The sequence below is a fragment of the Emydura macquarii genome, unplaced genomic scaffold (genome assembly GCF_026122565.2).
Source record: "Emydura macquarii macquarii isolate MOO-44397 ecotype Brisbane River unplaced genomic scaffold, CSIRO-AGI_Emac_v2 contig_318, whole genome shotgun sequence".
Lineage (NCBI taxonomy): Eukaryota > Metazoa > Chordata > Testudines > Chelidae > Emydura > Emydura macquarii.
Window position 1 is genome coordinate 12,378,338 of NW_027130455.1, and position 26,674 is coordinate 12,405,011.

Below are 26,674 nucleotides of genomic sequence, written 5' to 3' on the forward strand. Positions count from 1 at the left end.
GCCTTTGTGATGTGTGATTAATGAACATCTCAGAGATGGGCCACGGGCAGGTAACTGCAGATATTTATTGGCCTCAGAATAGCTGCAAGTCCTTTTAAATGGAATCAGCATAAATCATCCCCACTGGACAAGTCTTGTTAACTTCTTTTATTATTAGGCTACAGTCTGCAATTTTCTGTGTAGTAATTTTGCAGATGATCAAGCCTAGCCAACAGCTGTATCGGGGATCACTCTGACCTTATGTATGGACTAGCGTTAATACTGCTGCAGGGTTATGGTCAAAACAGTTCACTGTGTTTTCATGTGTATCTTCAAAAGATGCAGTTTGAAAGTTCATGTCTGTCTGATCATGGCCACATGCATTTGCCATGTTGTAAAATGCAGCACATCTTTAACCCCTGACAGTGAAAGTGTATATTGTACAATGAGAGGCTCTGAACGTGCTGTCCTCGCTCATTTTGAGCAGTACCCTTCCCCACAAGCTATCCATCTAGGCTTTTATATAATACTACGCTGATTATTGTTATTTATTTGTGTTGAGGTAGCACCTGGGAGCCCCTCTGTAATAGGCATTGTGCAAACACATAACAAAAAGACAATCCCTGCTCCAAAGAACATATGAAAAGCTAAAGAGGAAGGATGGTCCAATGGTCAGGGCGCTAGCCTGCGACCTAGTTTCTATTTTCTGCTCTGCCACAGACTTCCTGTGTGACCTGGAGAAAGTCACTTAGTCTGTATGTGCTGCAGTTCCTCCTTTGTAAAGTGGGAATAACAATACTCCATTATCTCACAGGCATGTTGGGAATAAATATATTAAAGATTGTGAGGTGCTGCAGTACTACAGTAAGAGAGGGACATATAAGTGCCTTAGACAGGCAGAATAAATTACAAATATAGGTATGGTCAGTTCATATTTTAAGTCATTCAAGCACTAATCCTGGAGAGAGACTGTAAAAACTGCCAAGTTAAATATAAATGTATTAAATCATAGGGTTTTTTAAAAACAGCTGCCTTAGTAATAAATTAAACTTCAAACTTACTATCCATTTTATTTGTGAGTGCTCGATAGAAAACAGATGAAGGGTTTGGGGCCTCTCAATAGTTTATATGTAAGACGTGCTTATTCATGCAACATATCTACCATCGTCAGAATGGTACAGGCACTGAACATATGCAAATTGGGAAACTTTCTCCCCTTGTGATTAAAGCAGTGTTGGACTCTGCACCCTCCTCTGAGTTAGAATTCTCTCTGTTGCATAGCTTGCTAGGGTCCATATGTGTTCTACATTGTCGTCTCTTCATAGTTAAAGATGAAACATTCTTCCTGTTATAAAAGCCAGTTTACCCACACCCTGCCCCGACATGGAGAAAAACAAATAAAACAGTGGGGAAATTGGCTCCACACCTAACAGAGCATTTCCAAACTTACTGACATCTGGGGGATTTTAATTTATAAAATTTTATTGATAAAATTGTTTATAAAAGGGAGGCTTAAAAATATTTGGTTGGTAGATAGCTGTAGTAGCAGTTAATACCCTTTCGGGCTCCCAAGGCTAGAAGGGACCATTGTGATCATCTAGTCTGACCTCCTTTATAATGCATTCTTTTAACAGGTGTAACCTTTTACAGGTGTATATTCGTAGCATGGGAATAATGTGATGATGCATAATTAAAGGAGATGAAGCCGGTGAAATGATCCATAATTGCAAATATGTTGATCCCATGATCTTTAGAGGAGATCAAAGCTGAGGCCATCACAACCAAATCACTTGAGCTAAGCACAATTCTAATAGCTGTTAGTAAATAGGCATTTATCGTTTTTGAGGGCGACATGATCTAACTAAGCCGCATTTTGCACTAGTATGTTTGTAGATCTTGATCCAATAGCCCTTAGTGTCAAGTAGGTTTAAAAAGATAAAATAAACTTTACCTAGTTCAAAATGTAAGGGGATTTCAGGGGTTTTATTTTAGCACCAGTGAAATAAGAAAAAAAAATCTTCAGGGTCTGTGATGTCATCCATAGCTCGCAATGGATATTTGTTCCTTTAGCCCGTCCGTTGCCATGACTTTAGATCTTTAAGAACTTTTTTTTTTAGGTCTGATCTTCTTCCATAATTAGTCATCCCTTTGAACAAACATCCCCTGAGCCCTCCCAGTGATGTAGCTTAATGGCTGGGTCCTGCTACGTGGAAAAATCATTAGCCTGTCCCAGCTCCTTAGGCTGGCAAATCAAGAATGCCACAAATTCAAAACTGTCTCTCCTGCCCCTTCTTCCAGCCAAAGGGGGGCAACTGTGAGCCCCCTTTAGAACCTATGGAGGAGGGTAAGGGGTGTGTAAGAGAGCCCTTCATTCCCTTGTATGGCTTATCCACATTACCAGTCTGTGCACAGGGGAGAAAAGCTGTCACAGGCTGCTAGTCCCTGTCCCAGGCAGATTGGGTTGGGTCTTGGATCTTTAGTGCCCCCCTCAATGTGCTGGCCAATGCAGCTGGGTTGACTCAGATGGGTAAGTAAGCTGCATCAGGTTGAGCCTGACAACTTATTTTTCTCCTGGAGCAAAGGAGAAGCAGGGACTGAACCATGACTCAGTCACAATTTATTCCCTTGTCTGCTTCTGAGAAAGTGCAGCCATGTTCTGTCTGTTACTCAAGGCATGTTGTAACTTCACAATCTCCATTCCTGGCTAGTAGCCATTCGTTAGTTAAAGCACTGAGATGTGATGCCAGGCTGTGATGCATGGCAGGTGCACAAAAGCCCATTGTGCACAGTTTCCACAGGGGATACTTAAGGCTCCCAAAATATCCATATTTTAGCCTTGATCCGGGTAAGGGCAGGTATAATTATTGCTGCTACGGCATTTTGCATTGCGGACTCCAAGCATCATGTGGTTAGTGCACACACACCTGTTAAATAAACATCCAGGCCTAGAGTCTTCTTTTCGACTTAAACAGAGCAGGGTCAGCATCTTAAGAGTCACCCAGTGGATCACATTCCTCTATAGTGGCTGAACATACCCAGCGATGACGAAGTTTGTCTGGCAATCTGTTGCAGTTCAGTCAAAAACCTATATTTAGTTCTATATTTACAACGTCCAATATCCTCCAATGATCCTTTCTTGTGGTTCCTAGTTTACAAACAGTTTCATGTCCGATTTGCTTTAATTTTGTGAACCTGAGGGCTCAAGGAAAGAGTAACTGATACAATCTAGTTGCATTGCCCTTGCTTCTTCCACTGTTTGTCTGCTTCTCCCATAACCATTGTTGCTCTTTCTTCCATGCCACCCTGTAAACATAGAATAGCCTCCCTCGAATGGTTTGGAAAGTCACTATCGTATCTATGCCACAAAGAGCCCTTGGCAAAGGGTCCCCTGCTCTTTGTAAACAGTTCTTACCTCAGAACTGACAAACTCAATACACCAAACACATATCTTGCAGGATATTTATCCATAAAGGATATAATGTAAGGCATCGACAGAAAGCTCGTAACTTGTCAAGACTCATAATCATTACAAGATGTATGTATGGGTGATATTTAAGGGACAATGTATTTACACTGAAAGTCTGCTTTATGGACTTGGAGTAGAAATTAATTACCAGGAGGTAATGGGCCTCAGGGATGGCCTTTCCGAGCAAGAAGTTGTCATTCCTCCCTAATCAGCTCGTGAGATAGTGCAAGACTCAACTGATCAGCCTTGCTCCCTCCCAAAATTATCAATGGAAACCATCAGAGGCACCACCGATCAATGGAACCCTAATGTAGGTGAAAAAGAAATATTACAACAGGCAGGGGTTCTCCCTGGGTGTGAATAGGAACAAAAGGCTGTTTTCAGTATTACACAGAGGAGGGAGATGCACTCTGGATCCATTCACCGAGGAAACCCTTTGGGAATTGGGTGGGCTTTCCTGAATTATTGGATTCTGGTTCTTGTGAAACCAGCCAGCTCTGCAAATCACTGAACTTTTGGGGTAGAACCTACTTATTAGCCAGGAAAGGTAGCAACTGATAAGTGTAGACCCAGGTTCATGTTTTATGATTCTTGTTTTCTGTTGTAATCATTTGTTTCCCTTGTTTCTCTAGTCTCTAGTTAAATCTTTATTCTCACTGAACTAAACCTACTTTTGTTGTATTCTAAGTGCTCACAAATGCTGTGTGGTTTACAGAAACGGAGGTTTAATGTTAAATTGGGGTACACTGCACCCTTGGATGCAGAGGGTCAGGAATTTCTGTGAGTAGCCAGTGTCAGAGGCTGGATATCACAAGCAAGCAATTCAAAGGGACTTGGGGATTGGGGTGCACCTATTGTTAATCCACAAGGCGAAGCTAGGGCTGGCGTAGCCCAGAGGAGAGGGCTTGAGTGGCTGAAAGGCCCACAAGAAAGACTCCCTCACACTGGGGGAGGAGAGGGTAACAGGGTGACTCCCAGCCCTGGGTGCCCCAAGAACCATCATCCTGTCCTTTTTTCAGAGCCCTCTTCAAGGCCCGCTTGTACCATGAAGTTTACAGGAGACTGCCAGCTGATAACCGGTAGGTCACTGGCCAATGGAGACTTCTGAGCTCCATTTCATTTACTGCATGTTTGTCTCTTATCATTTTTTAAATTATTTGACTAGAAACCATCTAGTTCTGTAGGTAGTGGGCCGATGTTACCACATACTTCTATCACGTGTCTTCCCTCTCCTATTCCTTCCATTTCATTGCTATCCCCACTTGTGCATCTTGTCTTAAATGAGATTGTAAGTTTTTGGGGGGCAGGGACCACCTTTTAGTCTATGTTTTTACAGATCACAAGGGGCACTACTGCAGTACAAATAATAATAATCGGCTTGCGCCAGACATGCCGTGATGCAGAAAGTGATTGGTTAAGCGTTCCCTCCAGTGCGCTCCCGATGCATACTGACCTCCCATATTCCCCCGATTCAACCACTAGTCCTCGTCTGGGCAGAGATGATCAGAAAAATATTGAGCCCTTTACGCTCCTTTCTCTTGTTACCTGAATTAGATTTTCACCGGCAGTGCAGCTCTGCTGCCTTGTATTGTGAGCCTACAAGATATCACCGCTGAAGCAGATTCAGGGTAGCTCAGTATTTGGATGAGAGATGTTCAAAGAACACTGAAGTGTTGCAGAAAGTGCTGAACCAATGCCCCTGGGGCTGCTATGCTGCTGGAGGCACCTCCTTTTGGGTAAAAGGTGAAAACCCAGGTCTTACTTGCCTACTCTTGGGTATGAAAGATTCCAAGGCAATTGTTGGAAAATAAAACAATAACGGAGGATTAACCGCAAAATTCTGGCCAAATCTCAGCTCCAGTAATTGCAATCATTGGACCTTAGGCAAGACACTAACACCTCAGTGCCTCAGTTTCCCTCTTGATAGAATTGTTCTGCTGTTTTCTTCCCAAAAGGGTGTTGTGAGGCTTAATTGATTAATCTCCCCCAAGCACTTTGAGCTCCTCAGATGAAAGACTGGGATGAATTACAAAATATTACAGGTCAGGTTCACGTCTGGAGGAAATTTTTAAAGCAAATCATGAAAATCAGATTTTAGAATGGAAATGTTGATCCAACCTTCAATTGCACTGCACAAGGGCGTGGGCACAGGGTCTCTTTTTATGTTGTTTATTTCAAACAAACAAGTCTGGGCGTCTCCTGTGGAAACTCAATATAAAAACCAAAGCCCTTTTCATGGGTATTTTTGGTTAATCTCCACGTAAAGCTCAAATTCATCATGTGGAGAGAATGTGAAACACATATTTTTCCCCATGTAACACTCACTTTCCCACAATGAATAAAAAAAATCATTTTCTTACAGGGAGAGATGGATTTTTCAGTTCATTCACCCAGGAGTAAAAAAATAGTCCAGAAGGCAGGAACATCGCCTCCCTCAACTCTGCCAAAACACCAGAGTTGACCCTGAGGGATTCTATGAAAAGCTACAATATTTAAAATTATGTATACAGTGGCCACCTACACACAACCTCCTTAACTCCTAATTCCTTAGCTATTGCTCAGCAGTGAGTGATACACGCTAGATATGATTCACCTGGGCTTCAAAATGCATGCCTAGCTATTGTCAATAATCCCTCAAGATGTTAGGGAAAGGAGAGTGGGTGGGGGAAATCAACTTTTTTTTGTTTTGAATGTCTGATCAAAAGTGGGAGAAGTTTGGCTAATTTTAAGACACTGAAGAGTTTTATTCTAGTTGGAGCAGCTGGTATGCAAAATAACATGCAACTGTTTATCAACACATTCACTAGGGTAAAGGAATTGTATATTTTCTTTCTTCTCTGGGTTATATTTTTCCTTTTTCTCTTTCCAGAATTGTTTTCATTCTTTAGTTAGAAATAAGGATGAGATCTTGTCACGGAGGTCAAGAAAGTCACAGATTCCGTGACTTCCAGAGACCTGTGTGAAATTATCCTCTTCAGGGACCCCAGAGCCCTCAGCCACAACAGGCGGCGAGGATCCCAGAGCTGGCAGGGGGGAGTGTGTGTGTGTGTGTGTGTGTGTGTGGGGAGGGGGGGGGGGGGCCGCTCTCAGCCGCTGCATGGGGCCCGCAGCTCTGAGCTGTTGCTGGCAGCAGTCTGCTGCTGTCTGCTGGCCTGGGCAGTGGGGACCCCTGGTTCCGAGCTGCCACAGACAGCCCCACAGCTATGAGCTGGGGCAGCAGTGAGGGGACCCTGGAGCCCCAAGCCTCATGGCAGGCGGTGGGGGAAACCCCAGAGCCCCATTGGCCCCCACAGCTCCCAGCCTCCACTGGGGACCCTGCAGCCCTGACCCACTTTGGGCTGTGGGGTATCAGCCTCAGCAGCGGACCAGAGACATCACCCATGGCCAGGGTGGGCTGGAGGCCCAAGCCACCACAGGGGACCCCGGAGAAGGGAGCCACAGAGCTCAGTGGGGGACCCAGAGTCGCTCCTTGTGATTGCTGCACCCTTCCCCCCCTCAGTGGGGCTAAGGCTCTCATCCTCCCACTCAGGCCTTTGGTCAGTCCCTCCCGCCCATTATTTTTAGTAGCAGTTGCAGACAGGTCACGGCTTCTGTGAATTTTTTTGAATTGTCTGTGATCTGTCCGTGGCTTTTACTCAAAGTAACCATGACAAAATCTTAATCTTAGTTATAAAATTTCAGTAATAAAACCCAAATAGGAGAAACTTAACCCTGAAAAAAAAAGAAAAACTTAACAGCTGAGAAGTGCCCTGGAACAATCAAAAATCAAATCTTTGTTTTTAATAGTGAATTTAGTGTTCAGTGACTAGTGAAAGAAGCAGGGAACTGCAGGAAGAGAGAGGATGGTTTCATGGTTATGGCAGTTCAATACTATCCTGGAGAACTGGATTCCGTCCTTGGTTCAGAGATCCTGGTGATGACAGACAAGTCACTGAAACCAAACTTTTCAAGGTGGTCAGTAATTGCGTGTTCCTCATTTTCTGGATGCTCAACTCGATAGCCTGGGTTTTGATTTGCGGAAGTGCTGTGCACTCACAATTGCAGCTTTACTCAGCTGGAGCTGTGCTTTGGACATATACAGTGTCATACGGTCTCATTCCAGTCTCATCACTCACGTCCCTTTATTTGGCATACAGAAAAGCTACTCTGAGTTTATCAGAATCAATTGTAGGGGGTGGGTATAAGGTATACCATACATCCAGAGTTCCACAGCAGACCTCTTCCTTTATATACATTTAAACTTTAGGTTGCACTTACTATCCATTCCATCCCATATTTTGGGTTTGGCTTGGCACTTTATAGGAACCAATCCCTGTACAGCATGTTCTGTCCACGCACGACTTACTCTTTACCTCATCTTTATGTTCCCAAATTATCTTATGCATTGTTATCTAGTTCATTGTAAATGGTCCCCCCCTTGTCTTAGCTAGTACAGACATTCTGGTTCCAGCCTGCTGATCCATTTACCTCCATAATTGTGTCTCCCAAAAAATGCAGCCTCACCCACCTCCAATTACTCATGTCAAGCCAGACCTACTCCTCCCGCCCCTCTAGGCCTATCCACACCCCTCCCTGATTCCTGCCCCTCCACTTTTGGGCTTATCCCCCCCATCTCCTGGTTTCCATCCCCATCACCTCTGCACCTATCCACCCTGCTGGCTCTTGCAAATCTGTCTCCCAACTGGCTCCTTTCCCCTCTGCTTCCAGTGAGGTTGTTTCCTTCTCCTGGATGCCAGCAAGAGGAGCACAGGAGAGACAGGAAACCCTGGTTGCCCAGAGAAGCAACTGCAGGGAAAATCCTGCTCAGTCCCTGCATCCCTGCGATGATGCATGCTCAGTGCAGATGGAATCATCAGAGAATTTAGCTGCCAAACTCTAACAAGTCTCTACTGAGGCTTCTAACTTGATTTATTTATTTTTTTTACGGGGCAAAACAGTTTTTCCCTAGTGTTTAGGGTTCAAGCATAAGAAGAAAGAGAGTCAAGAGAGTGCAACATTCAGGCTTTATTTCTTCCTCTTCAGACACAATCCTCTCTCATCAAGCACATCCTGAAAGTAGAGTTCTCTATGTTCCTAGATATTGCCCTATCGTAAGCATACTATCATGTGAAAACACCCCCTATTGGGAAGCTATCTGTCATAATTTCCCTCTTATCACATTTGTGTGAGACAATAAAATTAAACATGAATACCATTACCTGCTTACATATTTAACATTCTATTGTACTCTCTTAACGTCTATATCATCATACATATAACTTAATACCAATTTTTGTTTTTGTTTTTTACTAATTTTTAACTTTCTTGGTAACTAAGGCTTAGGGTTTGGGCAGGAGGGGGAGTTCATGTCTTATTATTGTACAAAGCCTTGCAGGTGGTTTGATGTTGGAGTGAGCATGAGTATTTCTTGTGATGACAGGAGACTGTCTTGAACTTGATTCTTCCATTGGGAGTGGTATTTTGAGGATCTGTTCCATATCTATCAGGTGCTCAATGGTCACTGTGCTGTTTGTGCCGTACTGATGAAGTCTCAGTGGAATACCTATTTCACCATCTTCCACATCCATGTTTATATCATGTGTTTGTAGTGGGTAAATGTATTTGCAGTTTCAATGAAATATACGACCATCCACTGCTATGTCATATGAACAAGGATTTATATGTACAACACATGGAGCTTGCTTTCAAGAACAGGATTTGTGCTGAGGAAATAATTTGGTCCTGACAGGGTTCTCTGGGTTGTAATTTTGGGAAGTCTTTAGCTTATTGGCTGCAATAGGCTTTAGCCTTTGAATGCCTCTCTTCCTTTTCATCTGCCACTTTTTCCACCATTGCTGTTTTTAGTAATGCTGGGAATAGAGGCACCAAAGTACACTCACATCTTGACATCAAGCATTGTACTGGACTGCTATTAAGGTCCTCTGTGAGAGAGTTTCTCCATTCATTGTATGACACTGAGCCAGAAAGGGTTAAGCAATTAGCAGGCTGAATGACCCAAATTCAACCTTTAAAGACTTATTAGAAAAGTATTGAAATGGTAATACAGGCCATTCCTTGTAGATAATTAGCCAAGCTGTATTAATAGACCTGAGTGTTTGAAATGCAAGGCTATATTGTTAGAATTAGAAATAAATACTAATTATATTGGCCTGTGTTTACCCATAATCTTGTTAGAAGTTAACAATGTAACCTGATTATTCCTGTATATTACTATTTCTATTGATTCAGAGATCAAAAGGGAATATTAACATTTAGATGAAACTTGGATGTAATAATATCATTGTCTTTATTTCTCTTTGAAATTTATAGTAAACTAGCTTTGAATGGATAATGACCTTATGCTAATCAATGCAACTAATTACCTGTGTATACATAGGAAATCGGATTTCACTTCAAAGTCACAGTATATTACTTATGGTTCACCCAAGAAATACCTGCTGTCGAGAAGATATCGATAAGCCTGAAAACTATAAAAGGATACTAGGGCCTTGATTATGTATCATCTCAGATCTGCTTAAGTGTTGACAAGGGAAGCTTGAATCATAAGATCGAGGTCACCAGCTCTTGTCTGGATCACCCTGCTATTTCTCATGGAGGAAATTATACAGATTCTGCATAAGGATCAGCTATTGGATTTTAGCCTATGAATTGATCCTGGAAGGAACTTTTGCAACTCAACATCTCTACTATGAAACTGTCCTATGGACTTTATTCATATCTGCATGTATAATGATCTTTTAACCAACACTCTCTCTTCCCTGGCCCCTGCCCTCCCCCCCCCCCTTTTTTTTTAAATTAGAATTTAAGAATTTTTTTTTAATTTAAGAATAATTTTTTAAGAATTAGTTGTAAGCATGTATTTAGATAAGACCTGAAATATTCATTGACCTAATGTGTCCACTTCTTTGGGATTGGTAGAACTTTTTTATATGATTAACAAGATTTTCAGTAATCCTCATCATATTTGACTTGGCTGTCTGGGTGAGAGCCCAAGGCTGGGTTGTCACAAGGGAAATGTATTTTTGACTTCTGGGTAACCAGTAAGGTATCTAGAAGCTGTTTTATTGCTGGCTTGGTGAATCTAATTATTAGAAAAAACACCAGTTTTGGGGGATTACCTTCCCCATTCTTTGCAATTTCCCCTGAATAAGCCATCTCATTGTAGCCCATCCAGCAGCCAAAGTCACAAATAGCTTGCCATTTATTTTCTTTGCTTTTTGCCGCTTTCCCTGTGCTAGGTGAATTATCTCTGTGTCTCCTCCACTTACTCTCTTTGTTTGGATGTGAGCTTGTTTGCTAGCTCTGCATATGTCTACAGCTCCTGGAAACATTGGTGAAGGCTCTCTGAACATTCTCATTTGAGCTTTTGTATCTTTTATCCCTAGTGCTAGTCTACCAAGAACTCATTCATCTTTTAAGATTTGATAATCGCATGAATCAGCCATTTTGCACAGTTTGACAATATATTAATCTCTTGTTTCTCCATATTCTTGATCACAATTGTGGAAAAGATACCTTTTTATATAGGACATTTTTTGTGCCTTCAAAATACTTCTGGAACACTTCTAGGATTTTACATGGGCCCTTCGGGTCTGTTTCTGACATATCCAGCTGCTGTTGGAGCATGTGGCAGCCTTTTCCCATTATAGCTAATAGTGTTGCTCCTCTTATTTTGTTTTCCTTTTTATCCATCTCCACTGCAATGTCATAGTTTTTCCAGTGTCATCTAAAGATTGTCCAGTTGCTAGACACATAACCTTTCATGTGACATGTCCATCTGCTCAGGGATAGGAATCTGGTATGTTGTCACAGTTATTCTTGTTTCTTTGTTTATTGTTTGTTTGGTTTTTTTGCAATAGTCTTACTTTCTGTTTCATATACCTCCAGGAGTCAACACACTTTTGACACCATGTTCCGGCATAAAAAGAGAAGGCCAAGACAGTGCAACATTCAGGCTTTATTCCTTCCTCCACATATACTGTCCTCTCTCATCAAGCACTTTATAAAAGGAGCGTTCTCTCCATTCCTAGACATTACCCTGTGCATAAGCATACGATCATGCTGCAGTGCCCTCTGTTGGTAAGCAATCTACCAGAACACCTAAACTCGTTCTCAGAAGCAGCAGAACCATTTTAAGTAAAACATTTCAAAACCTGAGGCAGACACTCAGCATGGGAAATTTCAGCCCAAACAATTACATTTTGGCAAAGTTATAAGTAATTCAAGATGGTCTCTATAATGGAAAAAATGTTAGGTAAACAACGAAAGACAGTGCTAAGCAGCTCTGCCAATAATAAAAAATACTTTAGAAAATTTCTTGACCTCAGTTGTACAACTGTACACATGCAAGCAGAATCCTGGATTGCATTAGCAGCAGCAGCAGCAGCTCAGCAGGAATATATGAACACAAGTATTCTTCGTTTGTGGCTTAATGACAGATACAGTGTTTGAACTGGATTAACTGGCTTTTATCAGTGTGCACATTACTGCTATTTTAATTAATATTGGTTTTGTGTGTAAATTTCCTCTGATCTTGTTTTGAGGTTTTCCATAATAAATACACACACACACAAGAAAAATGCTTTATTGATATTGACTGGATTAATTTAGATGTATAGTATTACTCCATTGGACTAGTTCTTTAGATGGTGTAAATCAGCATAGTCTATACTGATTTACACCAACTGAGTATATGATCTGCTAACTCCAAAAGCATTACTCCTGATTTATGCTGGTGTTAGTAGGTTCAGACCCAAGTCTCTCTGGTGGCCAGGGCCGTATTATCCATTAGACACAACAGGCACAGTGCCTAGGGCCTACAAAACTTTCAGGGCCTACAAAAAAATTTTCTATGTATAATTTTTTATTTTTATTTTAAAAACTATTTATTAATAGCTTAAAATCAAATCAGTTATTTCGGTCAGGCGGCCTACAAAGGTCTTAAAATGGCCCTGCTCGTGTCTTCTCCTTGGAGGTTACAGGACTGTTTAAGGACAAGGTTTTGCAACGTTTTAATTACAAGGATTTATAAGAAGAGTAATGAAGATAAAATTTCTGCTTTAATTCAGTAAATAATACAATGTTGTACTACATCACTTAACTGCCCTGCTGCTCTGATTTTTCTAAAGATGTGTGGTACTAGGAGTTATTTGTGTGTTGTGATTACATACTTCTCTCTTTAAATGGCAGAGACATGGCTGTTTTCAGGAGAGATTTGCTCCAGAAATGATGATATACCAGTAGTTAAAAATGTCTGTACCTACTGAGTAATCTGTTTCACCTGAGAGACCTTTCAAACTATTTCTCACTTTCCCTTTGTTTATTTTCGTTATCAGTTTGGTATCTTGTCAGTGTTCTTCTGATGTAATGTGCAACTAGGAGGGATCAACAAAGCCAAATGGAAGGAAGCCTGCTGCACTGAGTAAATTGGTTAACACTTGCAAATTTCTTATATACATCCTTTCCTTTCACTCAGGTTGAAGATAACACACTTTCTGATATAACGCTGCACTAAACTCACCAATAGGTGGCTGTGATGAAACAGAAAACTGAATAAATGAACACACCAATTTTATCCTGAGAAGCAACTGTTGGCATTTAACTTGCAGTTATTGATTGTTGGTTATAAAGCAGAACGTTAGTTAAGATTCTGTTATTATGGGGTGCCAAAGTCTTCATTAAATAAATTGATTCTCAGAGCTAGTGGTAATAACCATAAGTACATAGGCTATTCTAGGGGACGCAGAAACCTTATCAACGGTGAGTCTTGTTGGTATGTAATAGCTGCTTCTATTCATACTTAGGACCTGAAATTGTTTGTAAGGTCTGTAATGGAATAAGTGCTGTAGTAATGGGCTGGAGTTATTCCCTATACGTCATCTCAGCACCGAGAAAATGCTTTGCATAACACTGAAAAGGCTTGGCTCCTAAGAACAGGGTTATTAAAAATGAAGAGGTCACAGCTATGGGGTTCACAAGGAGATGGGGGAGGAAATGGAATTGTACACTTTGGTTCTCTGATGTGTTTTCATGACATTCACTTTTATGTAGCCTGATTAAATGTTCTGTATCTCATTTTGTGGCATTAAAATAAACTGTTAAAAAATTAAAGCAAATTCTTCTCACAAACACACACACCCCCATAACAACTGGAGACCTTGGTAAGCAGGCTCAGCAAGGAGACCATTGAGTAAAATGGGTAAGGAGCTAGAATTACCTACTTCTGCTCATCAAATATTTGTTTCTTACACCAATGATCTGCCAGAGGAATTTGAAATGTGCTCTCTATAACTGAAGAAGAGATGTTAGTGTGTAGGCATGAAAACTTACACCTGCATTTTTGCCAAGATTTATTTTTAAACAGGGGAAAAATGAAGTTCTTAGTATAAAATATTGAAGTCAATAGCAAAACTCACCTGACTTCCAATGGGGGCAGATTAACAACCTATTTCTTTCACTAACCACTAATGTGATATTAAAAAGAAATTTGAAAGTTGTTAATTTGAGATCATTGTAATTTATTTTAATACAACCTAGAGTGATTTTATGTAGTGTATTGTCTTTGCTCTTCTGTCTCCTTTTTCCTTCCTTATGTACTACACTTAGGTACCAACTTTTATTTACTTCCACCACAAGATCTGAGTCTGATCTAGGAGGGAAATAGGACTGAATTCTCATTACAATCTGCCAGCTGGGATCTCTGATCTGTTGACTTGGAAGGTAACAGAATTCATGGTAATGAATAGCCTACATGTGGAACAATAGCTGTGGTCTGGAGCAAGAAATATTGACCTTATTGTTAAGACACAGGTTCAGAGGTCAGTGGCAACCTCAATGGCTGTTTTGTTGGGTTGAATGATAACAATGATAATACCAAATGACACCGATAAATTATATGAATGAATATGTTATATGAATCTATAAAAGGAGTAAACCAGACTGTGCTTATGTTTTGATATCAGCATGCTTGGGGCATCATACATTTGCATTTCAGGGTTAATGTAATACTTTGAACAGAACTTGTAAGATAATGATAAAATCTACCAACCAACAAAGACTGATACCATTCAGATCTCACAGTGCAGGAGAGATTATTTTGTCAGTTTGACTGGAATATCCTTATCTACATACTCATTCTTCACTTTAAGAGGCATAAGTGTAAGTCATCATCATTATCATTTACAGCCCGCCAAAGCTAGGAACAGGGTCTACAAGTCTAGCCAAGGCAATTCACTGCACAGCTACAGATGGTTTTTGTCTAGCTAATGGCTATGTCCATTGCCTCTAAAATAATAACATGCTCGTGACGAAGTCCATGAAGTAAATTGTGGCAAAGGGAGTTTAGGGGGAGATAAGCAGAGGATCAAGAGTCAGAACCTATGGATTCTATTCTATTCCTGGCTCTGTCACTGTCTCACTGTGTGACCTTGGACAAATCACTTAAGCTCTCTGTCTCCCCTCCTCTTTAACGTGGGAATGATAATACTTAACTCTTTCTCAGGAGTGCTGGGGAACATGCTACAGATTCATAGATTTTAAGACCAGAAGGGACCATTGTGATCACTAGTCTGACCTCCTGCATAAAATAGCCCTAGAACCTCACTCAGAAATTCCCGCACTGAGCCCATAATTTCCTTTACATACATGCATCTATTCTATATAGCAGCAGTACCCAAAAGTGCTTTATTCATCTTCTCCCTGATGAGGCTGTCACAATCTTTTGAATGGAGACCTCACAACGATTTTCTGTCCTCTGCCAGCTCCAGATTGGATTATTGCAATTTTGACTATTAATCATTATGATGATGATGATGATGATTTCCATTGTGGTAGTACATAAGGACCTTGATCAGAAATCATGGCGCCATTGCAATAGGCATTGTACAAACATGTAATGCATAGAGGCTCCCTGCTCCAGAAAGCTCACTAGCTAGGATTTTAACAATATGCAACAAATGGTGGTGGGGTAGAGCAGGAGACCAAGATAACAATATTGTCAAACGTGCATGTGTAAGTTAGTAGTCACAAGGGTCTCAACAGTCACTCCGTAATCCACTCTTCGTGCAGCCACTCCTGAAGACTATTCAGAAACCAGCCTCTCCCGAACACAGTACTTCTTTTTCATTTCATAATTTAATGACTAGGACATTGGACTATGACCTAGGAGACCTGGGTTCTGTTCCCAGCTCTGCAGTTGACCTGCAGTGTAATTATGGACAAGTCCCTTCACTTCTCTGTGCCTCTGTTTCTCCTCCCACCCATATCTGTCTTGTATATTTAAACACTAAGCTCTTCATGTGTTTGTATAGTGCCTAGCTCAATGGGGCGGTTCTAGGCACTAACTTGATACTCCTCTTCCTCCTACCTGCTCTTGGACAGAGAAGAGAAAACGGAAGACGAGTTGTTGAGCGCTCATATGGATTTCTATAATTTTGTCAAGAATTCGGATACTTTGATGGACATGGGCTAGACAGAAAGGATGCACTTCAAAGTCCTGATCTTGACCTCTTTATGGTTTAGATACTGTCTGGTTTATAAAGCACACTCTCCTCCAGTCTCATGCTACTGGTTCAGTAGAAACTCAAGCTAACATCCTACAGTCTGGGGTCAATGGCAGTGTGTTCTCTTGAGTTGGAAGCTATCAGTAGTCTCCAGTCTAGAATTCAATTCCCTAGCAGCTCCACCAGAGACGGAATTGCTTGATATTCAGGGCACATGGTGAGGCACAGCTGTTTGATCATGTATGAAAGGATGGGTTGGGGTAGTGGTTGGTTTATTTTTAGGGAGGCTGTTGAGCCCTGTCGTTAACATAGTCAGATCCAATGGGCTTGAGTTCATGTGTTTTCACATTGCGTGCACATAATGAGAAAGCAAACTTCTCACACGTGTGGCATCATATAAACGTAGGGCTGGAAGGGATCTCAAGAGGTCATCTCGTCCATCCCCCGCTGCTGAGGCTGGATTCATTTATAAGGAGGACAAACTCTCTGCTCCTGAAAGTGCACCTCCAAGTACATCAGGAAGCAGAGTAATGAATTTGCTGCAAATACAAAAGTAGGGCCCAGTTCTAAGAAGTGCTGAATCCCCATTTCCCACTGACTTAATAAGAGGTGAGGGTTCTCAGCACCTTGCAGGATCTGGCTGGGAGCCAACAATGTCCTATTGATCTGTAGATCTATCCAGTCTCATAAATCACGAGGTGGTAAATACCCCCCTAGTATTTCTTTCCTTCCCCCCAACTCTCCCGCCTCCTGTCAAACAAACACAGAGCAAATTTGCCCTTCATTATCAGCAGCTCTCTTCCTGTGGCAGCTGCTCTGTTCATTTTGGACTTCTGCATTTTGCCTTTAACAGTTGCCCAATTGTCTTACTCTTGATGCAGGATGAGGCAATGTGTCTCGGAGCACAAAGGAGAAGCACGTTGGGAGGATTAGGAGGAGGCTCCCCTACATGGTTTGTAGCTATAAAAGCCAAGAATTTCCTGCCCTGCCCCCAACACGAAAGGCACCATCTCTTCAGTGTTTCCTACAGCTGAGTGATTCCAAACAGCCTGAGCAATAGTCTGAAAAACAGCCAGTAAAGGATGTCCTTGCTCGAGCTGGTCAAAGGATGGTCATTATTGTTCCCAGGAAATGTAGGGTGAAAATTATTTACAGCAGGTTTTTAATTGGTATTTTAACAAATAACCAAACCTGGACAAATGTTGTTTTGCAAAAACTATTTTCAGTAAAACACTTAATTTTTTTTTTAAATTGAGTTTGTTTTTGGTCAAAAAAAAAATTTGTCCGAATTTTTTTTCCCAAAAAAGTTTCAACCAGCTCTAGTTATTACTTAATGCTTTGTACTTCCGTAACACCCACCCTGGCAGACAGAGTTAGATCATCTAGTCCATCCGTTCGCCAATGTCGGAGTGTTCCCTGCAGTATTTTCTCCAGTTATTTGTCCAGTTCACTTTTAAATGACATCCCAATTAGACTTCCACCACATACAGGGCAGTGACTTGATATCTTAGCTTAGTGTGAGTGGAGTCAAAAGGGATTTTATCCAGCACTGTTATCCTATGACATAGAAAGGGTGCAATTCAATGGAAAATGTGGTCTAGATTAAAATTAATATAAAGTGGGTACACAACTGATTGACAATGAACCATTGATAACTACTCTGAGTACATTTTTTCAAACTAGGAGGACATATCTAGTGGGGTCAAGGAGGAACTGTCCTGGAGATGGTACTATTGAATATTGTCATTAATGATTTGGATAATGGAGTGGAGAGTATGCGTCTAAAATTTGCAGAATACACCAAGATGGGAGGGGTTGCAAGCACTTTGGAGGGCAGGATTACAATTCAAAATGACTGACAAATTGGAAAACTGGTCTGAAATCAAGAAGATGAAATTCAAGAAAGACAAATGCAAATTACTACACTTGTAAAGAAAAAAATTAAATAGCTACAAAATGGGGAATAACTGTCTAGGCGGAAGTACTGCTGAAAAGGATCTGGGGGATAATAGTGGATGACAAACTGAATATCAGACAGCAATGTGATGCAGTTGCAAAAAAGATTAGGTAGAAAGATCCTGTCTGGATTCTCTAAGACATTCCCCAATTCGTCAGTGTGATGTGAAGCCTCAGGGTCTTGTTTGACTCATTGCTAAGCAACAAAGTAACATTAGTGGCAAAAATGCCTTCTTCCACTTTCAGAGAACTGGGAAACTGCCCTTTGCTCCCAGATGATGATCTTACCACAATGATCCATGTACTCATACCTCGGATCTGGACTACTGCAATACACCATACCTGGGCCTAAAAGTGAAAGCCATGTAGAGCCTCCCACTCGTGCAGAATGTAGCAACCCACCTTGTCAATGGGCCAGGTCTCTGTGATCACATCACACACGTACTCTTATCCTGCCAGTAGCTCCCAGTCTGTTTCCATTGACAGTTCAAGGCCTTGGTCAGCAGGTCAGGAGCCAGCTACATTAGCAATTAGCTCTCCATCCACTTAAGCAGCTCCTCTGGGACCATGCAACTTGCAAAGCCAAGGAGAAAGCAAAGGAGAGCTGGAGAAAAGGTGTCCTCATCTGAAGGGATTCAGCTGCAAAATGAGCTTGCAGAGGAGATAAAACTAATTCAAAGCCTGTCCACCTTTATGGTGCCATGCAGAACTAATTGATTTGGGACGCACTTAGATACAATGTATGTGCTCTACAATTGTCGACAGACAATCTTGCTGGCTAGTTTTCTGTGGTTTAGTCTCCTCTCATCTTGACTTACCATGACTTCCTCTCTGCATCTCACCTCTCTCCCTTCACTATTGCCATTAAAATGATCTTCTCTCAATCCTTGCATAGATTTTTTCAAACAGGCAATAGTCCAGCTAACACTAAAGAAACCCACCCTGGATTCATTGGTTAGCCAGCTACTGCCCAGTATCAAACCTGAGAAGCAGGTTCATAGAGAAGCTAGCCAAAGGCCAATTACAAACTCACCTAATTGAAGCTGGCATTCTAGAACCAGCACAATCTGGATTCAGGCCAGGGAATGGAACTGAAATTGCTTTAGTGGTGCTGATGAATAACCTGCTCCTGTCAGTGGATGTGGGAACCTGCACCTCCACCACTAATCACCTCACTTGCGGAGCTCCACAAGGATCAGTTCTCTCTCTGGTCCTTTTGAGCATCCATATGCAGCAACTAGGTGAACTGATCAGACAGCATGGACTCATATGTCAGTAATATGCAGACGAGAAACAGCGCTACCTATCCTGCACCACATGTGATCGCATCATCACTGCCAAGATGACCCTGTGCTTGCATGTGATCAGCTCTTAGATGAAGAGCAGCTGGCTGAAGCTGAGCCAGAACCCAAGCAAGATAGTGGTGATGCTGGTGGGCAGAGGAAAGTATTTTGAAGCTTTTGCAGCTCGGGTGCAGTCTTCATTGGTTGAAGGTGCACCCACAACTGGTCAATTCACTCTGTAATAGTCTAGGAGTCCTTGGATTCCTTATGGTCAGCAACTGTGTCATGGGCAGTCTTGTCTAATGGTTGGAGCAAGAGTTCAGTCACCCAGTTGGAACTGAATCCAGATGGGCGGATCCTGGAGCAAAGTCAAAGGTCAGAACCAGGAGTTAGAAGCCAAAATCAAAGAGTTACCCAGAGTGACAGTCAGGAAGCATAACCAGGGGCTTGGGGCCAGGAGTCAGAAGCCAGGATGGAGCTGGGGGCTGGGCCTGGAGAATGAGAAGAGCTAGAGACAGGACCAAGCATAGTTGCAGGCAAGGAGTGCCCTAAGCAGCTGTTAGACTGCTGCGGCTACTGAGCTCAAGTATCAGCCTGCTGATCCCTGTAGTCAATCAGGTTCCACAGTCAACCAGACAGCTTCTGTCAGGGCCAGCTGTGCTCATTAGATTGACAGGACACTGGCTCTGCTGCAGGCAGGCCCTTGACACTCATTGATGTTGAGTTCTCATATAGTAGCATCCCTGAACAAAGCTTTCTATCATCTCCAGGTAGCTAAGAGATTCCACCCCATCCTGGCAGCAGATGACCTGGTCTCAGCTGTTCACGCTTTTGTCACCTCTTGGCTGGGCTACAGCAATGCGAGATACAAGGGCATGAAGCCATCAGCACCCAGGAGTAGTACAGAATTCCAGCTAGTACAGAATTCTGCAGCGTGTCTCCTTAGCAACTCAGAGCCAATCAGACCAATCCTTCACCCACCACACTGGCTTCCCATTCTACAACAAATGGAGTTCAAGGTCCCATTCCCTTGAAGGCACTCCGGGGCCTGGGCCCAAGATGTCTAAAAGACCACCTAAAGCGCTGGGACAAACACCACGGTTCGGAGCTTTGCTCCTCTGGCACAATGGCACTCTCGCCCTGAAGGGTAAAGCCGATCTGTGTGTGAGACAGAACCGGCTCAAGACTGTGGAATGAGCTACCCCAGGAACTATGGACCTCACAGACCTCACCACCTTCTGCTCCATCTGCAGGGCACATTTCTTTGACCTTTCCTTCCCTAACATAAATACACAACAACCTGGATGAAAAAAAAATGGCAAAACAAAACACTTCACTGCACACGCTTCTCCCCCTGGGGAGAGGATGAGAGAGAACACACCTGACATGTGTTAGTCACGTTGCTTAATGCACTATGGGAAGGCACTCAGATATTACTGTGATGACTGTGGTCTAAGAACCTCTTTAGAACAGAAAAGACCATTTCACTGCCTTATCCCTTCTTGGAATCCCCACAAGTAGTTACCTCTTGTGTTCATATCAGGACTTCTGACCCTCCCCTTCAAAGCTCTGCACAACTCTGCCTCTACTTACATTTCTTCTCTCATTTCCTCCCCCTTCCACTCTCACTGCTCACACTCTTCCTCAGCCTCACACCTACCTGTGCCTTTTGGATCCTTCTCCCACTCTTGTCTTTGTGCTTCTTTTATGCTGCCTTGTACGCTTCAAACTCCCTCCACCTACCAAATGGCCATCCCCTTTTCCTTCAAATCCCTTCTTAAAACACACATTTTCTGCAACTTGCATGAATGTTAATCCCCCCATTCAGAGAAAGACTGAGAGAGCGAGTGGTGCTATTCTGAGACTGAAATTTCATTTGGCTATCCAGTGTAATGTGTGGGACCTGCAGGGATGCTATCTTCTTCTATATATTTTGTACAATGTCAGACATAATGATGACACCCAATAAATAACGTAGGAGGAGAATAAATACAAGGCTTTCCGATCATCTAGGCAAGACATTGCTCAGAGCATGGTGCATGCTCAAAGCATCAGTGAGGGACTTTGAGTAAGCCCAAGGGAAGGCTTGAGGGAGGAGAGAATGTACATGAAGGCAAAACTGATGAAGGATCTCTGACGACACCTCCCACCTGGGAAACGTAGATATACGATTGGGCTATTTTTGTGATGCACCAAAGAAGGCTGATCTTGTGGTTGAAGTACAGGCTTTGGAGTCAGGACATGTGGGTTCTCTCCCTGGCTCTGCCACAGACCTCTCATGTCACCATGGTGGTCAGTTTAGTCAAATTTTTCAAATGTTAGCACCACAAGCCATAGTTGGGCACCTTACCCAGATTTGAAAATGTTACCCTTAAAGAGAAGAAGGATGACCCAGTGGTTAGGATGCCAGCCGGGGATATGAGAGACCCAGTTTCTATTCCCTGCTCTGCTACAGGCTGCCAGTGTCACCTTGGGCAAGTTTCTTAGTCCCTCTGTGCCTTAGTTTCCCATCTGTAAAATGAGAATGACAGTACTTCCCTACCTTACAGGAGTGTTGTGAGGCTAATGTGGGGCCTCACAAATATTTGTAAAGTGTGCTGATCTGTGATGGGGAGGTCACTATGGGAATGCAAAGTATTCTTTTTGGTATCTCAGCCGTGGGAATAATAACATCCATGCTGAACTGGAGCTGAGAGTGTCAGCACATACTTTACAGCACAAACTCTGTAATTACACGTTTCTTTTTTATACACCAGCTTATTAGAGCAAGTGGAGAAAATATATGCATGGAGCCAAGTCTAATGTTATCTTGTAATTTGGCAAGGCTGAATGTTGAACGATCTGCTTTAAACTCTGAGACTTGTTTATTTGTAGCCGTTTCTGTGGCATTTGCCTTCATAGTTCCAGAGGATCTTCCAAACATCGTGAATGAAAGAGACACCAGTCAATAATGTCTGGAAACGGTTTCACTGTGCTATTGTCACAAGTAACACACAGGAAAGTAAGGAGAGAAACCAATTCTTTTTCTAAATTTTTTTCCATTTATTTTTTGTGCAGTTGACAAGCACTTTGTGTATAATCAATGCCAGGTTTCCTCTGCTGAGTTAGTCAGGTTCCCTGGTTGTGGTTTTTGTTTGTATTGGTTTTGGTTCTTTCACACAACAATGCAGGAAAGAGACACGTGTCTAAATCAGGGAAAATGGGGTTATATACTGAAACTGAGAACAGGACTCCTGGGCAGATGTGGGAGCTAAACCTATTTTTTTTAAATTTCAAGTGAGTGATGTCTGTCTATCTACGTAAGGTTCAGGCATGGCCCCGTTACTTTATTTAGCCTCACAATGCCCTGTAAGTTATCCCCAGTTTACAGAAAGGGTAAGATCCAGATCCTCAAAGGTCTGAGAAGCAGGAACTTGAACCCTAGTCCCCTAAGTCCTCAGCTGTGCCCTAAGCAGTGGCGATACTTTCCCTTCTGGGGAGGTGCTTTTTAAGCTTCATGACATCCTTGGGGGAACAAGACAGAAAATAAGATATTAAGATAATATAAGATAAACAAGATAATAAGACAGAACATATCATATTGGCTCTTTATAAATCCATGATACACTTACATCTTGAATAGTGCATGCAGTTCTGCTCATCCCATCTCAAAAAAGATATATTGGAATTAGAAAAAGTACAGAAAAGGGTAATAAAAATTATTAGGAGTATGGAAAACCTTCCATATGAGGAGAGATTAATAAGACTGGGACTTTTCAGCTTGGAAAAGAGACAACTAAGAGGGGATATGCGAGAGGTCTATAAAATCATGACTGGTGTGGAGAAAGTAAATAAGGAAGTGTTATTTACTCCTTCTGATAACATAAGAACTAGGGGTCACCAAATGAAACTAATAGGAAGCAGCTTTAAAATGAACAAAAGGAAGTATTTCTTCACACAATGCACAGTCAACTTGTGGAACTCCTTGCCAGAGGATGTTTTGATGGTCAAGCCTTTAACAGGGTTCAAAAAAGAACTAGATTAATTCATGGAGGATAGGTCCGTCAATGGCTATTAGCCAGGATGGGCAGGGATTGCTGTTTGCAAGAGGCTAGTAATGGCTGATGGTATGGATCACCTGTTCTATTCATTCCCTCTGAAGCACCAGGATACTGGGCTAGATGGACCATTGGTCGGACCCAGTTTGGCCGTTCTTATGTATTAACAAATGTTAGCCCATTTTGCAGATGGGGGAAACTGAGGCACAGCTGGTTTAGTGATGTGCCCCTGCTCACATAGGAAGTCTGCAGCAGAGCCAGAATTGGAAACCAAATCTTCTGACTCGCAGTCCTTTGTCCTCGTCTCCATCCCTGTTCATAGTTGAAGGTTGTGTGAGAGGGCTTTGGAAATGGACTGATGTTCCCTAGATGTGCAGACAGTTTTAAATTGTGACCCCAACGTCACATTTATTTGGCCATACTTAATAGGCCGCTTTCTTTTTTGTTGTTGGGGTTTTCTTTTTTTGGGCTATTTATTTAGGAAGTTTACAAATCCTTGCCATGTAAATATCAGAAACAAAACAATCATTAGGTAGCTTTTGTTTAAAGAGACATTACCCAGGCATAAAGTCATCAGATCTTTCCATTTAACAGGGTGTTATTACAGACAGAGCATCACTAAACCACCTATGTCTTCTAGTGACTTTATTAAATTGAGTGCAGTCTCTGTATGCACATAGTCAACAGACCAGGTATGTCTCTTAAACGAGAATATTAAAAAAAAAAAGTGTGCTGGGTTTTTTGCAGGTGACTGTATTTTGCCTGAGTCCTGAACAAAAAGTAGCCAAATATCTAAGCCTCTATCTGTCCTCTGTCTATTTGCTTTGCTGGGTAGGTGATTGGTGTAATATAGAATCATAGAATCATAGAATATTAGAGTTGGAAGGGACCTCAGGAGGTCATCTAGTCCAACGCCCTGCTCAAAGCAGGACGAACCTCAGCTATATCATCCCAGCCAGGGCTTTGTCAAGCCTCAGCTTAAAAACCTCTAAGGATGGAGATTCCACCACCTCCCTAGGTAACCCATTCCAGTGCTTCACCACCCTTCTAGTGAAAAACTTTTTCCTAATGTCCAACCTAGACCTCCCGCCCTGCAACTTGAGACCGTTGCTCCTTGTTCTGTCATCTGCCACCACCGAGAACAGCCTAGCTCCATCCTCCCCGGAACCCCCTTTCAGGTAGTTAAAGGCTGCTATCAAATCCCCCCTCACTGTTCTCTTTTGCAGACTAAACAAGCCCAGTTCCCTCAGCCTCTCCTCATAAGTCTTGTGCTCCAGCCCCCTAATCACTGTCTAGGGTGCCACCAGCAGCCATATCCCATAAGCACCCTCTGATGAGAGGGAGAGTGAGCACAACACTCCTGCACAGGCATCACCGCTGAACTGACAGAAAAAGACTTTTTTTTTTTTTTTTTTGACGGAGGGACTTTGTTGCTATCTTAAGAGCATATGACCTTCTGCACCCCTCGGTCTCTGCTGCTGCCTTATGGACTGCCCCGTGGCTTATGAGTGCTGGCTCATGGGGTGCAGAGAAGGGATGGGGCTGGCTCCATCACTCCAGTCCCTGGCCGGGGCGGTGCGGGGCGGAAAGGGACCTAGGTCCTGCACGCCAGGGTCTCCCCCTTTGGCCAGGTGATTGGAGGAGGAGGAGGAGGAGGGAGGCTCGGACTCCGGTGGCTAGCTGTGCGGGCAGGGCAGAGCCCGCTGTGATTGTTTGTGGGGGCCCAGCAGCTACAGCTCACCCGCTGCACGGCTCTGGCTAGGCTGCTCTCCATCCGGACCCACCTCCTCCGCCCCTCACCCTGCAGGGGGAGCAGCCCACTGACCCTGGAGAGGCAGGCGGCCGGCATATCACTTTCCCTCTGCCCGAGCATCTGCGCCTTGACTGGTCCAGGGGGGCGGCGGGGAGGAGGTGCTGGCTCGGCCGCAGCCAGTCCCTGGGTTGCAGCTGCTACTCGATCTGCTTCCTGGGTTTGCTTTCGCTTTTGCGGGTGGCTGCAGGAGCAGGAGCTGCTGCACTGGCTGGGTGATGAGCACCGAGCCCCGCGCTGCCTGAGAGCCAGCAGCGGGCACATACCCTCTGCAGAGAGTCAGTCCCCCCCCCCCCTCCCGTCCAGGGCAGCGCCCCGCCTCTGCATGCCCCCGCCCCCACCGGGGCAGCCGGGCACCTGGGGAGACCTGCTCCGCTGAGCGCTCTGCCCGCGGCGTGCACCGCCTAGGTGGAGCCGGGCTGCCGGGACCATGATGCCGCTTTGCAACCGAGCCGGGCGCCGCCTGCTGCGGGTGGCGGGGTCGAGCCAGTGGGGGCCTCTCCTGAGCGCCCCCCAGGGCAGGGGCTGCCGCTCGGGGGAAGCCCGGGGCACCCCCGCCAAGGCCACGGCGTCCAAGAAGAGGGGCTACGACATCACCAGGAACCCCCATCTCAACAAGGTACGTGCCCCAGCCTGGCGGCCGGGGGGGACGCGGCGGGCTGCTGTTGCCCCGCGTCCACACTGCAGCGCGGCCCCACGGGCTGGTTTGTGGGACACGTGTGCCAAACTCCTCCGGAGCCAGTGCTCGGGGCAGGCCGGAGAGCCAGGGGCGTCTTGGCGATTGAGCACGCCGGGCCCCCTCCCTCTGCCATTAACCAATCACAGCCCGGCCTGTAGAGCAGCTGCTTTGAGTGGTAAGTGTGGCTAGTGCGTACAGCGCAGGAGCCTAAAACTGTCCGCAGAACCATCCGCCTTTAACCAAGGAAGGGTACATCTCTCCTTGGAGAACTCTAGGGTCAGGGGTTGGGTGAAAGAAATTACAACACCCCAGCCTGCTTTTACATTTCCCTCCCATCGCCTTAAAGAACCCTTGGCTCCCTGTCTTCTTTTTGGTTTGTTCAGGTATGGCCATTGACCGCAGACACTTGCCTTTTCATTCTGGAGAGTCTCCTGTTTCACTTTTGTGTGTGTGTGTGTATTGTGGTAACACTCAGATCCCATTGTGCCAGGTACATGGTTAACACAATCAAGTGTGTATTATCAAAAAGAACTCCGTTTAATCAAAAATTAGTGGAGGGGGAAATGTGATGGCTCCTAAAAAGACCATGTCTATCAGGTAGGGTGCTGCAGTGCAATTCACGGGACTGGGTAGTTAGAAATAGAACCAGCCATTTATTTCTTTGCATTCAGACAAGTAAGTTTGAGTTTGGTTGCTTTGGGTTTATTTGATTTTTAAGCTTCTCTTGAATAGGTTGGTAGCGCTGTCTGTTTTTTGCCCTAAATAGTGCTCCCTGTGTGGAAGAGTAAGTCTTGATTCTCAGTATTGCTGAGACTGCAACATAGACAAACTTCATAGCAGGGGATCCTTTTCTTCATTCCTTATTCAGGAAGAACTCAAGGGGAATACTTGAGGTCTTTAAGGCCTGGCTTGATAAAGCCCTTGCTTGCATGATTTAGTTGGGGTTGGTCCTGCTTTGAGCAGG

General features: G+C 43.6%; 1 protein-coding gene and 1 long non-coding RNA gene across 7 annotated transcripts in view; both read left to right on the plus strand.

The window, feature by feature from the left end:
* LOC137166762 (uncharacterized) overlaps positions 1–13,802 on the plus strand; it is a 38,776-nt gene extending 24,974 nt beyond the window's left edge. For both annotated transcript variants that reach the window (XR_010923805.1, XR_010923804.1), the window contains exons 3-4: positions 11,333–11,524; positions 12,921–13,802. This is a non-coding gene — a long non-coding RNA (uncharacterized lncRNA). The remainder of the gene's footprint in view (positions 1–11,332; positions 11,525–12,920) is intronic.
* An 11,289-nt stretch (positions 13,803–25,091) lies between these two features.
* The window catches only part of ME3 (malic enzyme 3), a 168,881-nt gene continuing 167,298 nt past the window's right edge, over positions 25,092–26,674 (plus strand). For 4 of the 5 annotated variants that reach the window (XM_067568656.1, XM_067568676.1, XM_067568667.1 and 1 more), the window contains exon 1: positions 25,092–25,650. In XM_067568656.1, the coding sequence (XP_067424757.1) occupies positions 25,462–25,650 (189 nt within the window). In that variant the 5' untranslated portion in view covers positions 25,092–25,461. Of the gene's footprint in view, positions 25,651–25,995; positions 26,094–26,674 lie in introns of those variants that run through there. The other variant, XM_067568683.1, reaches the window with a different exon arrangement.